The following is a 14,578-nucleotide window of genomic DNA, read 5'->3' as shown; positions in this document are numbered from 1 at the left end:
CCAGATGTGCCAAGTGGAAAGGAAGGATCATCTCCTGCTGGCACTGACCTGCTGCCAGCGCTCTTCCAGAGGCAGCCCTGGGTGCTGTTGGCCTTCTGTGCTCATGACTCATGTTCAACTTGCTGTCAACCAGGAGCCCCAGGTCCTTCTCTGCAAAGCTGATTGCAGCCTCTGGGCCACCAACAGTCCAGGGCAGGGCTGTGCATTTCCCCCTCCTCACCTTCCTTAGGTTCCTGTCAGCCTGTTCCTCCAGCCTCTTGAGGTCTCTGAACAACAGCATCAGTGGGCAGTGCTATTAAACGCTTCTCTAAATTTCCTGTCAATCTTCAAACTCTCTGAATGTGCACTCTGCTGCATCACTGATGTCATTTCATCAAGCTATTAGTCAGTACTGATCTCATGCAACTCCTCTGACACAAATCCTGAACTTCTTCATCTTGCGGTTACCGCAGCCAAGGATGCAACTGATCTTCACACCACTCACATTTCTTCAGCTATCAAGTCCAGCAGATCATGGTTGCTTGTTCTTTGATCACCAGTGAGATAACCAGTAAGAGTTCTGTGATGACCAGCAAGATGAAGGCTCATTCCTGAAGAAGTACCTCAACCACCATGGTGGTCAGGCCAGCCAGCTCTTCCACTATGGAACAGATATACACCTTTTCCCAGCTATGCTTAGGAAATACTCGTTCCTGGAAAAACAGCTGTGGAAAACAGCTGCTGCTGTCCAGTTTTAAACCACCATTCTGGCTGGCAGTTGTGTGTGAGGATGTCACAGAGCACAGAAAATACTGGCCGGGAAGCTTTGTATCAACTAGAGGTAAGAAACTCTCAAAGAAATGAACTGTCCAGGTTCCAGCACAGCCACAGCGGCAAAGTCAGCAGTGGAATGGAAAAGTTCTCCTCCTCCATGGCCAGGAGACCACCTGAACCAAAGCAGGGATAAACCCAGGGCAATGGCTGGAGCAGATGAAGTAGAGCTCAAGAGAATTCCTAGAAAGTGAACTGACCTCCACAGAAAACAGGACAAGAAGCTTCTCTTAGCTCTCTCCAAGTACCCTGATTCTCAGTGCTGTGGTTGCTTCTCATCTACTTTTGCTGAAAGGCAGTCGTGGCAGAAGCACACACAGCTCCCTCTCCTTCTGCTCCCTGCCCTGGCCAAAAATTTCTCACCACTGTTTAATCCCCTCATCTTTCTATTCTGGCCTCCTCCCAGACACATCAGTTGATCTTTTCCTTCCAGAATGCCCCTGTTATCTCCTTTCTCCAACCTGCTGCACACTCCAAGGGGGTGCCAGGTCAGAAACAACTACATCATTCTCAGAGAACAAGTGAGAAAGCATTTCATGGGAGGAGGAGATGGGAGAAAGAAGTCTTAAGACAATTCAGAAGCCCAGAGTTCTCAAAAATCCAGTTCTGGATTCATCATCCTGTGTTCCCTTGAAGGGTCACTCAATCAATAATATTGTTAACTAGTTCCCTCTAATTTGCTAATGGTAGCAAATTCCATAGCATGGAAGAGAACACATTCCTCTTGAAGGGGTAGGCTAGGATTTGCTCTAAAAAGAAAATACTGAGGTATAAAACTGCCTCAGTGGTTCTCTCCTTCCACAGCACTCAGCCTGGGGCTGTGAGGGCTCTCTGTGCTCTCACTCACTGCTGAGCTGGAGAAGTCTGGAAAGGAGCTTGTACCTCCCACATTGTTTCTGTTGTTTCTTGAACATAGAGGAAGGTCTCTGACCTCCCAGTTCTCCACATTTCTTGTCCAACAGCATTCCCCATAGTGTCCATCTTCTTGGAGAAAGATTCACGTGGAGAACTAACAACCTAGCTTGATGCTTTGCTATGGAAACAAGGTCAAGCAATGGGATAAAGCTCCTTAATTTCCTGCTCAATCCACTCCCCACCAAGACCAAATAACAAGAAAAACTTGCACTCAGAGTATCCCAGGCACCTGGGTAAAACAGTAGGGTTAAGAAGGATCTGTACTTGGAGGAAACAGTCCCAAGAGGAATACAAAAATTTTTGCTCATTTGCACCATCTGTACAAAACAAACAGGTCTGGTCAGAGACCTGCCTGAGCTTCCTCCTTCCCGGTTCTCAGGAGGCAGCCAAAAGTCCACCAATGAGCACCAGAAAGAGGATGACCCTGTAAAACTGGTGGGAGTAAGTCAGCTCATTGAGTGAAATACCAAATGACCTGCTATACTAAACACAAAGAAACACAGTTAATTTAGTTTTGAAGTTGCTAATGTGTTTTCCTTACCAGCACAATGTTATCACCACAGAAAATGACAACTGAGGACACACCTATAGCACTATAAAAGCATCCTCCATTATCATGATGACACACCAGGTGTGTCATTACTTTACATCCAGCTCAATGGCTCTATACAACTTGAAACTTAGGTTTAAGTTTAATTTTCTTAATTAAAAACAACCTGTGCTCAGGATAAACCTCATTAGCTGGTGTGCTCCCAGATGAGCAACCTTACTTTAGATAAACTGCAATATAATCCCACATTAAACCCCGATCTTTGGGGAAAGGACTCTCAAATTGTTTCTAACATTCTACTTTTCCCTGCAGAGTAAAGGAACATATGGTTTTATTGCAACAGAGAACACTGGAGTCATCGATAAACTATTTATGTATGAACTTCCTTCAACTCTCAAACTCCACCCCTCCTGATTCTTTGATTTTAATCTTCCTCTGGAAAAGCCATTCAATAGGTAACAGACACCTTGAGACAGCTTGTCTTTGTGAAGTTGCCCACACATGCTTCCTTGTACAGTGTCATTCCTTTTAACTATGGGAATCCATAACAAAACACTTTATTTGGCTACGTAACTCAGTGAATAATTCCTGTAGGTTGCTGAAATGCCTGTCAGAACACAGCAGCAGGTCACAGGACTCCGTAAGGGCAGTGCTATCAGTTACTGCCATCAGTGTTTGTTCCTCAGCACAGCTGTGCATGTGGGTAGGCTCTGGGGAGCACACAGTACTGGGGACTGTAAATCCAGGACACAGCTTCTAAGACAACACGAGTACAAATAATATTGCATATCTGATTAACAGCAGAAAAGAGACTGAATTCTGCTCTTTGTCGTGTTAGTTTTATACTTTATGAACTGTATCACTCTGCCAACAAATCTACATATTGCAGTGTACTCAGACACAAAAAGACATATGAGGCTTATATTTTGAAATTTTATTAAAGTAAGAATGATACTTAAGAAGTCAGATGATTGATTGTGTGTGACAATAGCATGCCTCAGGTAATTACAGAAGAGATGGTATGAACTAAACATGCTTATGTTCCTTCCACCCCAACAGCCACGTAAAGGCAACTGTTTCCCAAGCACAACTTAAAGAAGCTTTAGGGCTACTCTAAGCTATGCCTTGGTTCTTGCATCTTCAGACCTGGTAGGTCTGACCTGTCCAACAGAAGAACATGTGATTTGTCTGTGCTCCTCCATTCACCTCCATGACATGCTCTGCTCAAGGAAAACTTTCCAGTCTTCTGAAGACCCTGAAGATGGGCTGATACTGCTCAGTGGAATTCTGTGGAAAACAGCTTTTCTATCTAGAAAGGAAGAAAATACATGTTAAAAAGAAATGCAGGTGTTCCTTTGTTCATAAGCAATTATTGTTATGTGTTGCTTCTTAAGGAATTACTGAAAACTCTAAAAAGTGTCTGAACAGCTTCCCTGGAGAAAGGAGTGATCTGCACTTTTAACAGCAAACTGTACCATGTTAAACTGATCCCCACAAGACCAAGGGACTGCAGAAAGACAAAGAACCACATTATGTTACCAATGTGAAAGGTAATTTGCCTTTATTGACCAAAAGGCAGCGTGCAAATCAGGGCTGGTAGCTGTGCTATACACCTTACTAATGGTGGAAGCTGTGCTTTATTTGACATGCACAGAGGGGAATATGAGGACAACCTCCTGTAGAAACTCAGAGGAAAAATACAAACTAATGGTCTGGAATGGTGAGACCAAAACTGACAGAGTGGACAGCCAGAGAAAGGGGCAGTTGTGCCATTTCAGCTGCTCAGCAGCCTGACAGTCAGTGGAGCAAGCGTGTTCTGCTGAGAAATGAACCCTGTCTTTCACAAATGTAGGTGGTAATTCCATAAACAATTCAATAGCAAAGAATTACTAAGCCCAAAATGAAAATTCCTATTTGCATATACCAGCAGAGAATTCGGTTGAACAGATGGTAAAGCAGTAAAGAAAAAAAAAAATCATAGAAACACAAAAAAATGTAGGTATGACCTTCATTCCATCAGTCTTGAAAATGAGCTATTGTTTGTATTTTAAAAGTATTTAAACACAGCAGAGTCTATTGACAGAATTCAGTCCTGACCCAGCTGTGGAAACACTGGAAGGTAACTAAAAAACCCCAGGCCTTGGCATAGGCAGTGTGGACAATCCAGGCTGTGACATGTGGAATCCTTTTTTGCCCATCAGGTTGACATGGTATTTAATTCCTGATGCTGGCAACAGAGCAAGTGTTGCTCTGGAAGCTATGAGAGTAGCTCTGTGCCTCAGCAAGGGTGGTCTGTAGAACAGGAGATTTTCTGTCTTTGTCCTCCCCTGACACAGAAGTTCCTGATGGGGCTCTAAAGACTGAGTAGGACTGAGACACAAGAGAGCTGGGATGGAAGACATCTCCCCCTCAGAGTCATATTCTTGGTGGATTTGGGTAGAGAAGGCAATACTAGTCAAATTGTTTTCAAACTGTGAGCTCTCCTTCAGAAACACCAGAGAAAAGAAAAAAGAAATTTAAGCAACTCCCAAGTTTGCTGCTCGCGTGTGATGTCAAAATCCAGAGTATTGGGTGTCATTTCCCTGCCTGATGCCACAATCTGCCTGTGATAACCTGCAAACTCTTTTCAAGAATTTCTCTATTTTTATTTTTTTTCCATCCTGATGGCCTGTTGTTTTTCTCCTTCGCCCTTCAGCAAGTGGAATGCCACAACTTTATTAAAGACACGGCTCCGTTTTGGCTCATTTCACATCATCAGTTTCTGCTTTACAAAAAGAAAGTGATAAAAAGAGACTTTTTGGCTCACCTTGATTCTTGTGACCTTTTTTTTTTTTCACAGTTTTTTTTTTCTTCCTTTTTAAGAGAATGACACATCATTTTGATCCTTACTGGCTCTTTCCTGTGAATCCCAGAGTATTTCATTCTCTGTGAAAAGAAGTAAAATACTTTACTTTGATTATACATAAATCAATAGGACTCCAAATACCTACATAACTATATGCATACTCTGTGTATTGAATGGCTACTAACAAATGCAATGGATAACATTTTTCTTTAAAGAACACTGTGAACTTCAGGTATTGACAACTACCATTAGGTGTATTTACAAGTACAGTGTTTTGAAAATTTGGAATTTGGAGATGACCCTTATTAACGAATTTCAGCTGTAATCAGTAACTAGCACTGCCAAGATTTAAAATCCAGCCTGCATTGTGAAGCCACTGCCATGTTTGTAGAATGACAGCAAACACACCAAAAGAAAGCATTACTTACGGAGAGGCTGTCCAGGGGTGGAGAGGAGAATCTGAAGACAGAAATCTTCCCTGTGTGCTGATGGGCTTCCTCTCTTCTCCTTCAGGTTGACAGGACAGGGGTGCAATCTCCAACTGCTGCTGATTTAAGCTGCCTGATTTGATTTCCTTTTACTGTGGCTGGCTGTCTTGAAATCATTTGTTTCTATCCTTGCTCAAATCTGTTCAACATTAGCATAGGATGTGAGAGAGCTCTGGCTTATGGGAAGGAGTCTCTCTCCAAGCAGCTACAGGATGAAACCAGTGTTAAGTAGGTATGTCCTGGAGATTAAACACTGAACTGGTCTTCAATGAACAAAATACCAAGCAACAGCATGACCTGGTGATGTATCATCAAAAGGCCCGAAAAAATAAATTGAAATTTTAATACTATTTATGCCCCACTTGACTTCCAACATGTACATGAAAGTCCTCCAGGTCTTCTGTGTTAAGGGACACGTGAGTAACTTCAAAGCAGCTCTGGTTCTCGCTCTGGAAAATGCTGATGCTCATTTTCAACAACAGTGTCAAAAGCCTGAAAAATAATGATGGATTAAAAATGCCATTTGTTAGACCAAAACTCTTTAAATCTGGAGATGTTCTGTATCTGAGAAACCAAAGAAAGAAAATTTAAAATCTACTTAGCAGCCAAACAACACAAAAAATTACACATGTTCTCTGTTGTGAGTTACTCATTGTACTCACACTCTGTAGATTGCCAGCCTCAGTACTTCATAGAAAATGAACATGAGAAAAAGTGATAAAATAAGAAAGAAATGAGACAAAGCAAGGCAGACGCAGAGGAAATAGGAATTAACTGAGGAGGAAAGACTACCAAGTTCTGGCAATTTGCTGGGTGAAGGTACAGGGGTTGAGGTGCATTTTCTTTTCCAAGCAGGCACTGCACTTGCACAAGTCAGTTAAGTGGTGAGCAAGCAGAGAGTAGAGAGTCACCCTAGGAAAATGGATGCCAATAGAAATCTCAAACACAAAAAGAAAGCTACAGCTGGATACTCTGCATTCCTCTTAGTTCCCTCCCCCCACATAAAATATCACATCTGTAATCAAACAAAACAAATAGGATAAATAATGTTTAGCCAGCAATGTTTCCAAAACATCTGGAAACATCTGGAAGTCTTTGATAAGGAAGAATTGTATGACTAGTTTTTACCTAGAAAAAGTCAAACCTACTGATACATCCCCATTAGTACCAGGGAATCTGTTGGATATTCTAACATACATTCTGTGTTTATAGGATTAGTCTAGTCAATGCTCCAGAAATCTTGTACATTCAGGCATGGGAAAAAAAAAAAAAAAAAAAAAGAAAGAAACAGTCAGAGGTGTCTCTTCAAAAGGATCAAGCAGCTGCCAAAAAATATTGCCAGCTACCTTTTCATGCACCTGTGAGCATCACCGGTCCTCCCTCATGAAAGATTTCAATGTTAAACAGTCCTGTTTTTAGAAGGGAACTAGCTGATAGAAACAGAGATTTTTATGAGCGGAATATCTTGTTATGGCTCAGAGATGCCATGAGAAGTAACTACAATTTGCTTTTAAGTTCTAGCAACTCAAATTCTGTCTATGGCAGTGCTAAAGAATTATGGAATAATGTAGATTGAAAGGCATGGCTGGAAGCCACCAAGTTTAACTTTCTGCTTCAAGCAGCACTAATCTCAAAACTACATCAGGTTGCTCAGGACATCATCCAGCCACGTTCCAAAAGTCTCAAAGGATGGAGTCCCCACAACCTCTCCACGTACAGCCTCTGAGTTCTACCACTCTGTAGGTGAAGAAGTTTTTATCTTACATCCCAGGTGGAGTTTTTCTTGTTGCAGCTTGTGCCCCTTGCCTTTTGTTCCTTTTTCTGTTCCTCCACCTCCAAGAGAGTGTGCCTCTCTCCTCTCTCTAATATCTCCTCAGGTGGAAGACTGCTATTAGATGCTTCCTCCCCATCCTCCTTCTCCTCACTAGGCTGACCAAGCCAATTCCCCTGGTTTCATCTTGTTTACAAATGTCCAAAGAATCAAGAAGGTTTGTGATGTTAATATTGCCACGACAGAAAACAGTAAACCTCCAGCGAAGACAGTGCTTTGAACACACTGATCAGCAAATTAAATGTTGGCTTAAAGCTCTGCATTCTCCCAAGCAGGCCTGTCATGATCACTGGCTGCCAGTAAGCTCCAAAATTAGCTACCCCAATCAAAATTTTCTCCTTCAGATCCTTGTTGAATATTCACATTTGTCAGCCTAGACAATATTTGGCTGTCCTGAAAAACCTGGTCAGATTCCTGAACATATGCCATGTCCAGATGGTGACTCCAGGAGTGCTTCTCTGCTGTTAAGGTAAGATGCCCACTGACAAAATGCTACTCTTTGTGGTAGAATCACAGGGAAAAAGCTGTCTAATTCCTCTCCTCTGTGGCTGACAGAACCTTCCCAAAGGTGTTCAGGCCCTTTCCTCCTTCTGCAGAAGCTCCTGCACTGAATGTGACCTGTGAAATTTCACCTCCTCTACTGCTTCTGCCAGTGTCTTGCAAACTCTGGCAGTATTTTTGGTTGGCTTTCTCTCAGAAGCCATGAGCAGGAAGCTTTCCAAAGAAGCCTCTGCAGGAACCCACTGGGATCTGTGGGGGACACAATCAGTTGGAACAATTATAAGATTTGTTTACTTGCTGTTAGCAAAGCTCAGCATTTCTCGCCAACATCTAAAAAGCTGCCAGAGTGGTCATCCAACATTTACAGAGAAAACTTGGTACAGGTGTGGAGGAGAGGCACTGAAAGATGAACCCTCTGCTCTGTACAATGACCACACAATGTGAAGCTGAGCCACACTGGAGTTGGTACAGAAATAATTCATCAGCTGCAGGTGTTTCCTGAAGGAGCTGAAGTGGCTGCCCTGGGCACACTCCCACCTACAATGCTACATGACAACAGATGATAGGGAGGGTCTTAGAGGCCAACTCTGGACATGGCGAAAGAAATAAAATCTGGTGATCCCTGGGCAGAGTATGGATATCTCAAGTCTTACCTCACTTTAGTATTAAAAAGATTCTCTAATCTACCTGCAGGGGATTGACAGACACCACAGACTTAGTGGTATGGTGTTAGTGACATGCATGACAGCAATGTATTTTTGCTTTTAAAATACCAGGAGGGAAATTTGCCTGGGATTATTATGAATACTACTTGTAATGTTAAACTGGAGATAAAAATTTACTTTCTGTAATTAACCTGGATTAAAATAATGTTTGAGATGTCAGAGGTGTGTAAAAGCTGTTATGTGTCATGTGGATATTTAAACTGACAGAACTAACTTTCAGTCACTCAGGATTCCTTTTCAACTTTGGAGTTATATACATCTATAATTATTATTTCCATATAAAGGCTAGTAAGTACTTTATTTGGCCAGTTAATAACTATTTCATGCATCGCCTCTATGCTTGAGCCAAGTTAGGAGCCAAGGGAGAGAGATCCCAGCACTGCCAGGTCTGTTCACCCCCTTTCAGGCTTTTGCTGCCTGAGCAATGTGGCAGTGTTGTGAGTCTTGAGGTGGGCAGTTCAAAGCCTGCTTGGCTGTTTCTACAGCACATTTCAAGTAAAAAATGCCCAAAACTTCAAGAAAGGAGAGGAAAGTCTGGTGTTCCTTCTGATAAAACCAGCAGTTAAGACACTGAGCCTGTGCTGACACTTGCAGGTGACCAAATGCTGCGTCTGAGCAGCGAAGAGGGGCCCTGTGGCCAGGGAGCAGCTACACCCCAGGTCTTCTGAAAGACAGGGACTTCAAACACAGCTTCACCTGTCTCCAGGTGCCAGGCACCAAAGCCTAACAAGTCTGGGGCCAGCTAAGCAGCCAACAGCTGCTTTCATTCCTATTGAAGAGCACCTTCCAGGAAAAACACGAGGTCAGTCCCCACCCCTGTGACCATGCCAGCTGCTCCTCATGTGTGGTTGTGTAGATGGTTTATCTCTAAATGCACCCCCTCTTCCTCAGTTGCATCTTGTTTGCTGCATCACTTCTCTGATTTCCCTTGGTTCCTCCAAATTCCAACATTCTGCTTCATGCTTCCAGCCACTCTCATCAACATTATCACCGGAAAACAAATTAATTCTGTATCCCATGATCTCAGGAGCTGCTCCAGGAGTTTAATCTGCTAAACCTGGTTTTGCCCATCTTCATAATAAGATTATCTAAATTAATCTTCCAGAGCTTGCTTATGAGAACGCCAGAGAAGGCAGTACAATTATGAAGATAAATCAGCAACCATAAATTGAAAGTACAGTCTTACTCAGCTAAAGAAACTGAATGCCTGAGTGGAACTGTAACTAATATCCAGGGGGAAGGAAACTTTGCATTCACTTTGAAAGCCTATGCAGGGATCATTCTTCACAGCAGAAGAAAATGGAAGGGTTGGTGCATGTGCCCTTATTACCAAGGGCTCAAGAGGACAACCAACAGCTCACAGCTATTATGATTACACCAATAATTTTAAGGGACATGGTAGTGGTCATGCTGTCCACAAGGGCAAAATCAGTATAATAATAACAATGCAAAATGATACTGAGTATATAAATCCCAACTAACTATATCCTAGCTGGGATAATAAAGTTCTCAATAACCCCAGTGGATTACCACAAGGCCTCTTTACAAGACAGAAGCTTTCATCAACAGGATATACCACATTCTCCATATACAAATTGGAGATGGCTGTTTGCATAGAAAGATCTGCTCAAATCACTCATATTTTTCCTGAGTGGATGAAATTTCATATGAAACATTTCACTGCTAGTGAAGATTGCAAAGGAGCTCTTCTGTGGGGTGACAGCTGCTTCCAAACACAGCCAGACTGGACCTCTGCAGGTGCCACAAAACAGTGTAAGAAATGCAGACACACAAAAGCAAGGATTCAGACTGGAATAACTGCAATAAAACTATATGGGTGAGAGGTCAGCAAAATGTTCTAATGATCTATGGCACCAGTTTCAGCATTCTGCTCTCCTGACAGGAGATTTACCTTCACAATTGCAAGGCTAAGAGAGCTCCAAGATAGATGGCTCAACTTTTCCCTTCAACTAATACACATTCTTGTCAGGAGTGAAACATTTTACACTGTGGTATTTTATGAGTTGATGAAAAGATACCATTGTTACTTCAATCTTATTTCAAGACTCTTATAATCATTGAACAGATACTGAATGGCCAAACCAGTTCCTCCTTTGAATAAATGAGAGCTTTGTGAATGATTTACTGGCAGGGCTCTTTTATACTTTCACTGAGGCTTCTTCAACTCCAGACTGATTAACCCTGTTGCCACAAAATACATATCTTAAGGACAAGCAAGACCACGTTTGAAGAAACACTTCTTGTTGAACAGATTATATTGTTCCCTCTAATACTTTATTTTCAATGAAAAGTGGCAGTGAACTGAGCAAGGAAACCTCTGACCAAGAAGAAACTCTTCAAAGCCCTGCTAAAAGCATTAAAATGGAACACATCAGAGGTGAGAACCTGAAGCTAATGAGTGCTCCAGTGACAAAGAACAGTGAAACAGAAGGAAACCCCTCCCTAAAGAGGCCTGGATCATCCAGTGAGGAAGCAGGACACCTTCACAATTGCACACCAAAGAGAAGGATGCAGGCAAAACCAAATTCCTCATACAACACATCTCTAATGCTCTGACTACAGCCTTACCCCTGTCACCCTCAAAACATCAAATTCCCCTCCTACCACCAACACTTCCCCTAGATGGAAGGGTCAGATACAACCCCACCATTCTCAACATCCTCACTGGTGACTTTTTAAAAGAGACTGTGCAGCCAAGTCTTCAGCGGAGTAATCTGAAAGCAAATGCACAGGTGACATCCTCTGAAAAGGAAATCTCAATTCTTCTATCAATTCTTACACAAAGAGAACACCAGCCCCTCAAATACCAATTCCTGAACTTTGAGGACACCACTCATGACAGTCACTCAGAACAACAGAGAATGACATAATGTCTTTGAAAGAGCCACATGGATAAGAATAGCATAAATATAGCTTTTATAAAAAGAGAGACACTCTACTCATTGTATGCATTGCACTCAAACACCATCCTAAAAACTGCATTAAAAAAAATCCTCGAAGAAGTGACCACCTGTGGTGGAACATCCTACCAAAGGATGGAATATTTTCTGCAGAGCCATCCATGCTGCCAGTCTTTAAGCTGGCTCCCAACCTTGCTAAGCTTATCTCAGAAGGAAGCGTTTTGTGCAGAGAATGAGAATAGAAAAAAGCAAGTACAACTTGTCAAAACCTTCCCTTCCACCTTCCTGGAAGGACCTTTTACCCCAGACACCCGCACTCCCAGGTCTCATACCTGAACTTTCCTGGGAAGTCATATCCAGTTCCTGGGCCTATCACACTTCCATAGCTGAGCTAAAGTAACTACTGAGACCAGACTGAAGTGGCACAGAGCACTGACACACACAAACACACCTTGCTGCTGCAGCTCTCACAAGGTAACCACTCAGTCTGTCTGTCTGTCACCCCCCATCTGGAGGGAGCCCTCCAGCCACAAACCTAGGTATAAAAATTCCTAACATTTCAAGACAGCAAAACACTCCTTCTCAGTCACATTATAATTTCTCACAGTCTCCACACTCTTCCCCTCTCCACACCTCACCTCCCTTTCTCAGCCTACACCTCCTCTAGTCATTTGCACATGCCAGAAAGCATTACTTCTCTTTCCCTATGTGAAAAATGCATATTTTATGGCTCTATGCAGATAGTTACTATATGTATAATGTTATATTGGTTAGTTGTGCTGTATTAACATTTTAATAGTATGGTAAATGTAGTTTTGTAGTTAAAATGAAGCTTTAGTAGTTGAAATAGAAATTATGTATGCAGGTTTTTTTTAAGGAATGAGATACTCGCTCTGAGATAACAGTCACAGAACACCTAAATCTTCCAGAGAAGAGGAATTTATGGTTCTCTTATCAGAAGAAGCTAATTTCTTCAGGCCTTGCTCAGACTCGAAGACACCGTGGGGATTAAAGGAAACAGTTGACATACAACAGACAGAGTTTCTTATTTTAAATAGAATGTATGCATAACCATGAAGTATATATGAATATGCAACAGTGTATTGTTTTAAGAGTGATTCTGTTGTTCACAAAACATGCTTGTCGTGGTTCAGTGCCCGAGAGCATCCGGATGTCCGTAAGTCTTTGCTTTTTATTGTCTTGTAATTGTCCTAACTCTAAATTTTTATTACTCTAATTGTATTACTATTTTTGTAACTATTTTATTTTTATTAAACTTTTAAAATTTTAAAAACCAAGTGATTGGCATTTTTCACACCTACAAAGACAAGTATCATATCATTACTGCTTTCCTACAAATTAGCACTCCCTCGCTGAACCTGACAGCTCCATTTCCTGTCAAAGATGATCTGATACCGACTCACAACTCTGAGGGATTTTCCTCATTTGCAATCCATTCTGAAAGCAAGCTGTCACCTTTAAGCCAGGCCTGAAGGTGGCTTGTGTGCCTGAAAGTTTTTCTTCTTTTAAAACAACACTATTTGGTCTAATGAAAGACATCACCTCTGCATATGTCCTTAGGCATCATGGGCACGACTCTGCTGCTTTTATACAATTTAAAAATCAAGACATATTTACAGTCCAAGTAAACTTTTAGTCCTTATCAAAATATCAAAACATGATTTTGAATCCCAAAAGGCTTAAAGACACCTCGTTCTTCCTAAACCATTAGGACTGTGGAAATTGGAGAGATACTTTGTGAGGCCACTGTGAAATTCTGATTATCAGCCTAAACTTTTTACAAGGCATCACTATAATCAAGGTTTGAAAATAGAACAGAAAGAGCTCATTGCCTTTAGAGAGTAAGATAAAGCTAGAAAGATGCAGAAACTCTTCATGCTTAATAAGATGAAAAGAGTTGTCCCAATCATCAGTCTCCCTTAACTAATCAGCCAGCCCCAAACTCTGATAGGATAAGGAGTTCCAGAGTGTGAGAAAACAAATATGGATCAAACCAAATTGGCAATTCAAATGTCTTCACTCTCAACTTTCTATTCACCTTTACAACTAACTTTAATTGCCTTTGTAAAGTATTCCATTTGATACCATTTCAACACTCTTTTATTCATCTTTTCCCTCCCAGACTTGTGGTTTTTGTAGCAATTAAGGCCCAAATCATGAGAGATGTAAGAAGCCAGCAGATACACTCTTCTGTTCACTCCTAAAATTCACACCATGCACAGCCACAAACAAATTAATACCATTGTTTTCCCATTTAAGATAGAATACATATGTAGAAAGCATCTGAACCACTGTATGGGAGGTGAAAGCTCCACCAATCAAATACTTTCTAGTTGAAAGCCTCTCAGTGTGTCTGCATCCAACTTATCCTTGCTGGGAAAGATGACCTGCACTCTTACCATCATGATTAGAATTTCCCAGGGTCCATGGCTCATCTGAGTCAAAGTGAGTGTCTCCTCCAATTCCCGGTCCAGGAAAGTAAGCATGAGCCAGGAATCCACCTTCTCCATCAAACGGAGAACTGTCTCCATGGAAACCAGAAGCAAAAAAGATCATAATATCTGCCTCCTTTCTGTCATTTTTAATTTCATGGTACGGGACCTCTTCAAAGGTAAGTGGTGTCACTCTCTGCCAAACATCAAAGGCCTGACGAATGGCTCTCCTTGTATCAATCTCGCCAACCTTGGGGGTGTAGTTGTGTACACTGTCAGAATGAGAAAGAAGGGATGTTTCAATTTGCAGAATACATTTGAGACTTATCAATACATAACCACACAGTTTCAACTTCCAAAAGGAAGTTTTTTGCAGACACTACTCTGTGCATGCAAAGTTTTGCTGTTACAAAGAAAGTTACCAACAGACCTACCACCCTGATCTGAATTCTACATTCATCAACAAGAACCTTCATAATGCTTTGGTTGATTTTGGATCACTTCCTAAAAACCTTTCAAATCTGGGTGTAGACAACTGA

General features: G+C 41.7%; 1 protein-coding gene and 1 long non-coding RNA gene across 3 annotated transcripts in view; both read right to left on the bottom strand.

Moving 5' to 3' along the window:
- Positions 1–14,578, bottom strand: part of MMP24 (matrix metallopeptidase 24) — a 45,542-nt gene that overhangs the window by 20,650 nt on the left and 10,314 nt on the right. For both annotated transcript variants that reach the window (XM_053958355.1, XM_053958356.1), the window contains one exon: positions 14,007–14,311. In XM_053958355.1, the coding sequence (XP_053814330.1) occupies positions 14,007–14,311 (305 nt within the window). The remainder of the gene's footprint in view (positions 1–14,006; positions 14,312–14,578) is intronic.
- On the bottom strand, positions 3,189–6,709 carry LOC128796570 (uncharacterized). Its single transcript, XR_008433839.1, has 3 exons — positions 5,549–6,709; positions 5,082–5,200; positions 3,189–3,584 (listed from the first exon to the last, which is right to left on the bottom strand). It is a non-coding gene; the product is annotated as an uncharacterized LOC128796570 (long non-coding RNA).

This window comes from Vidua chalybeata, chromosome 17 (assembly GCF_026979565.1).
Source record: "Vidua chalybeata isolate OUT-0048 chromosome 17, bVidCha1 merged haplotype, whole genome shotgun sequence".
Classification (NCBI taxonomy): domain Eukaryota; kingdom Metazoa; phylum Chordata; class Aves; order Passeriformes; family Viduidae; genus Vidua; species Vidua chalybeata.
The sequence above is the reverse complement of the archived record's forward strand: the minus strand, read 5'-3'. Positions and strand labels throughout refer to the sequence as shown.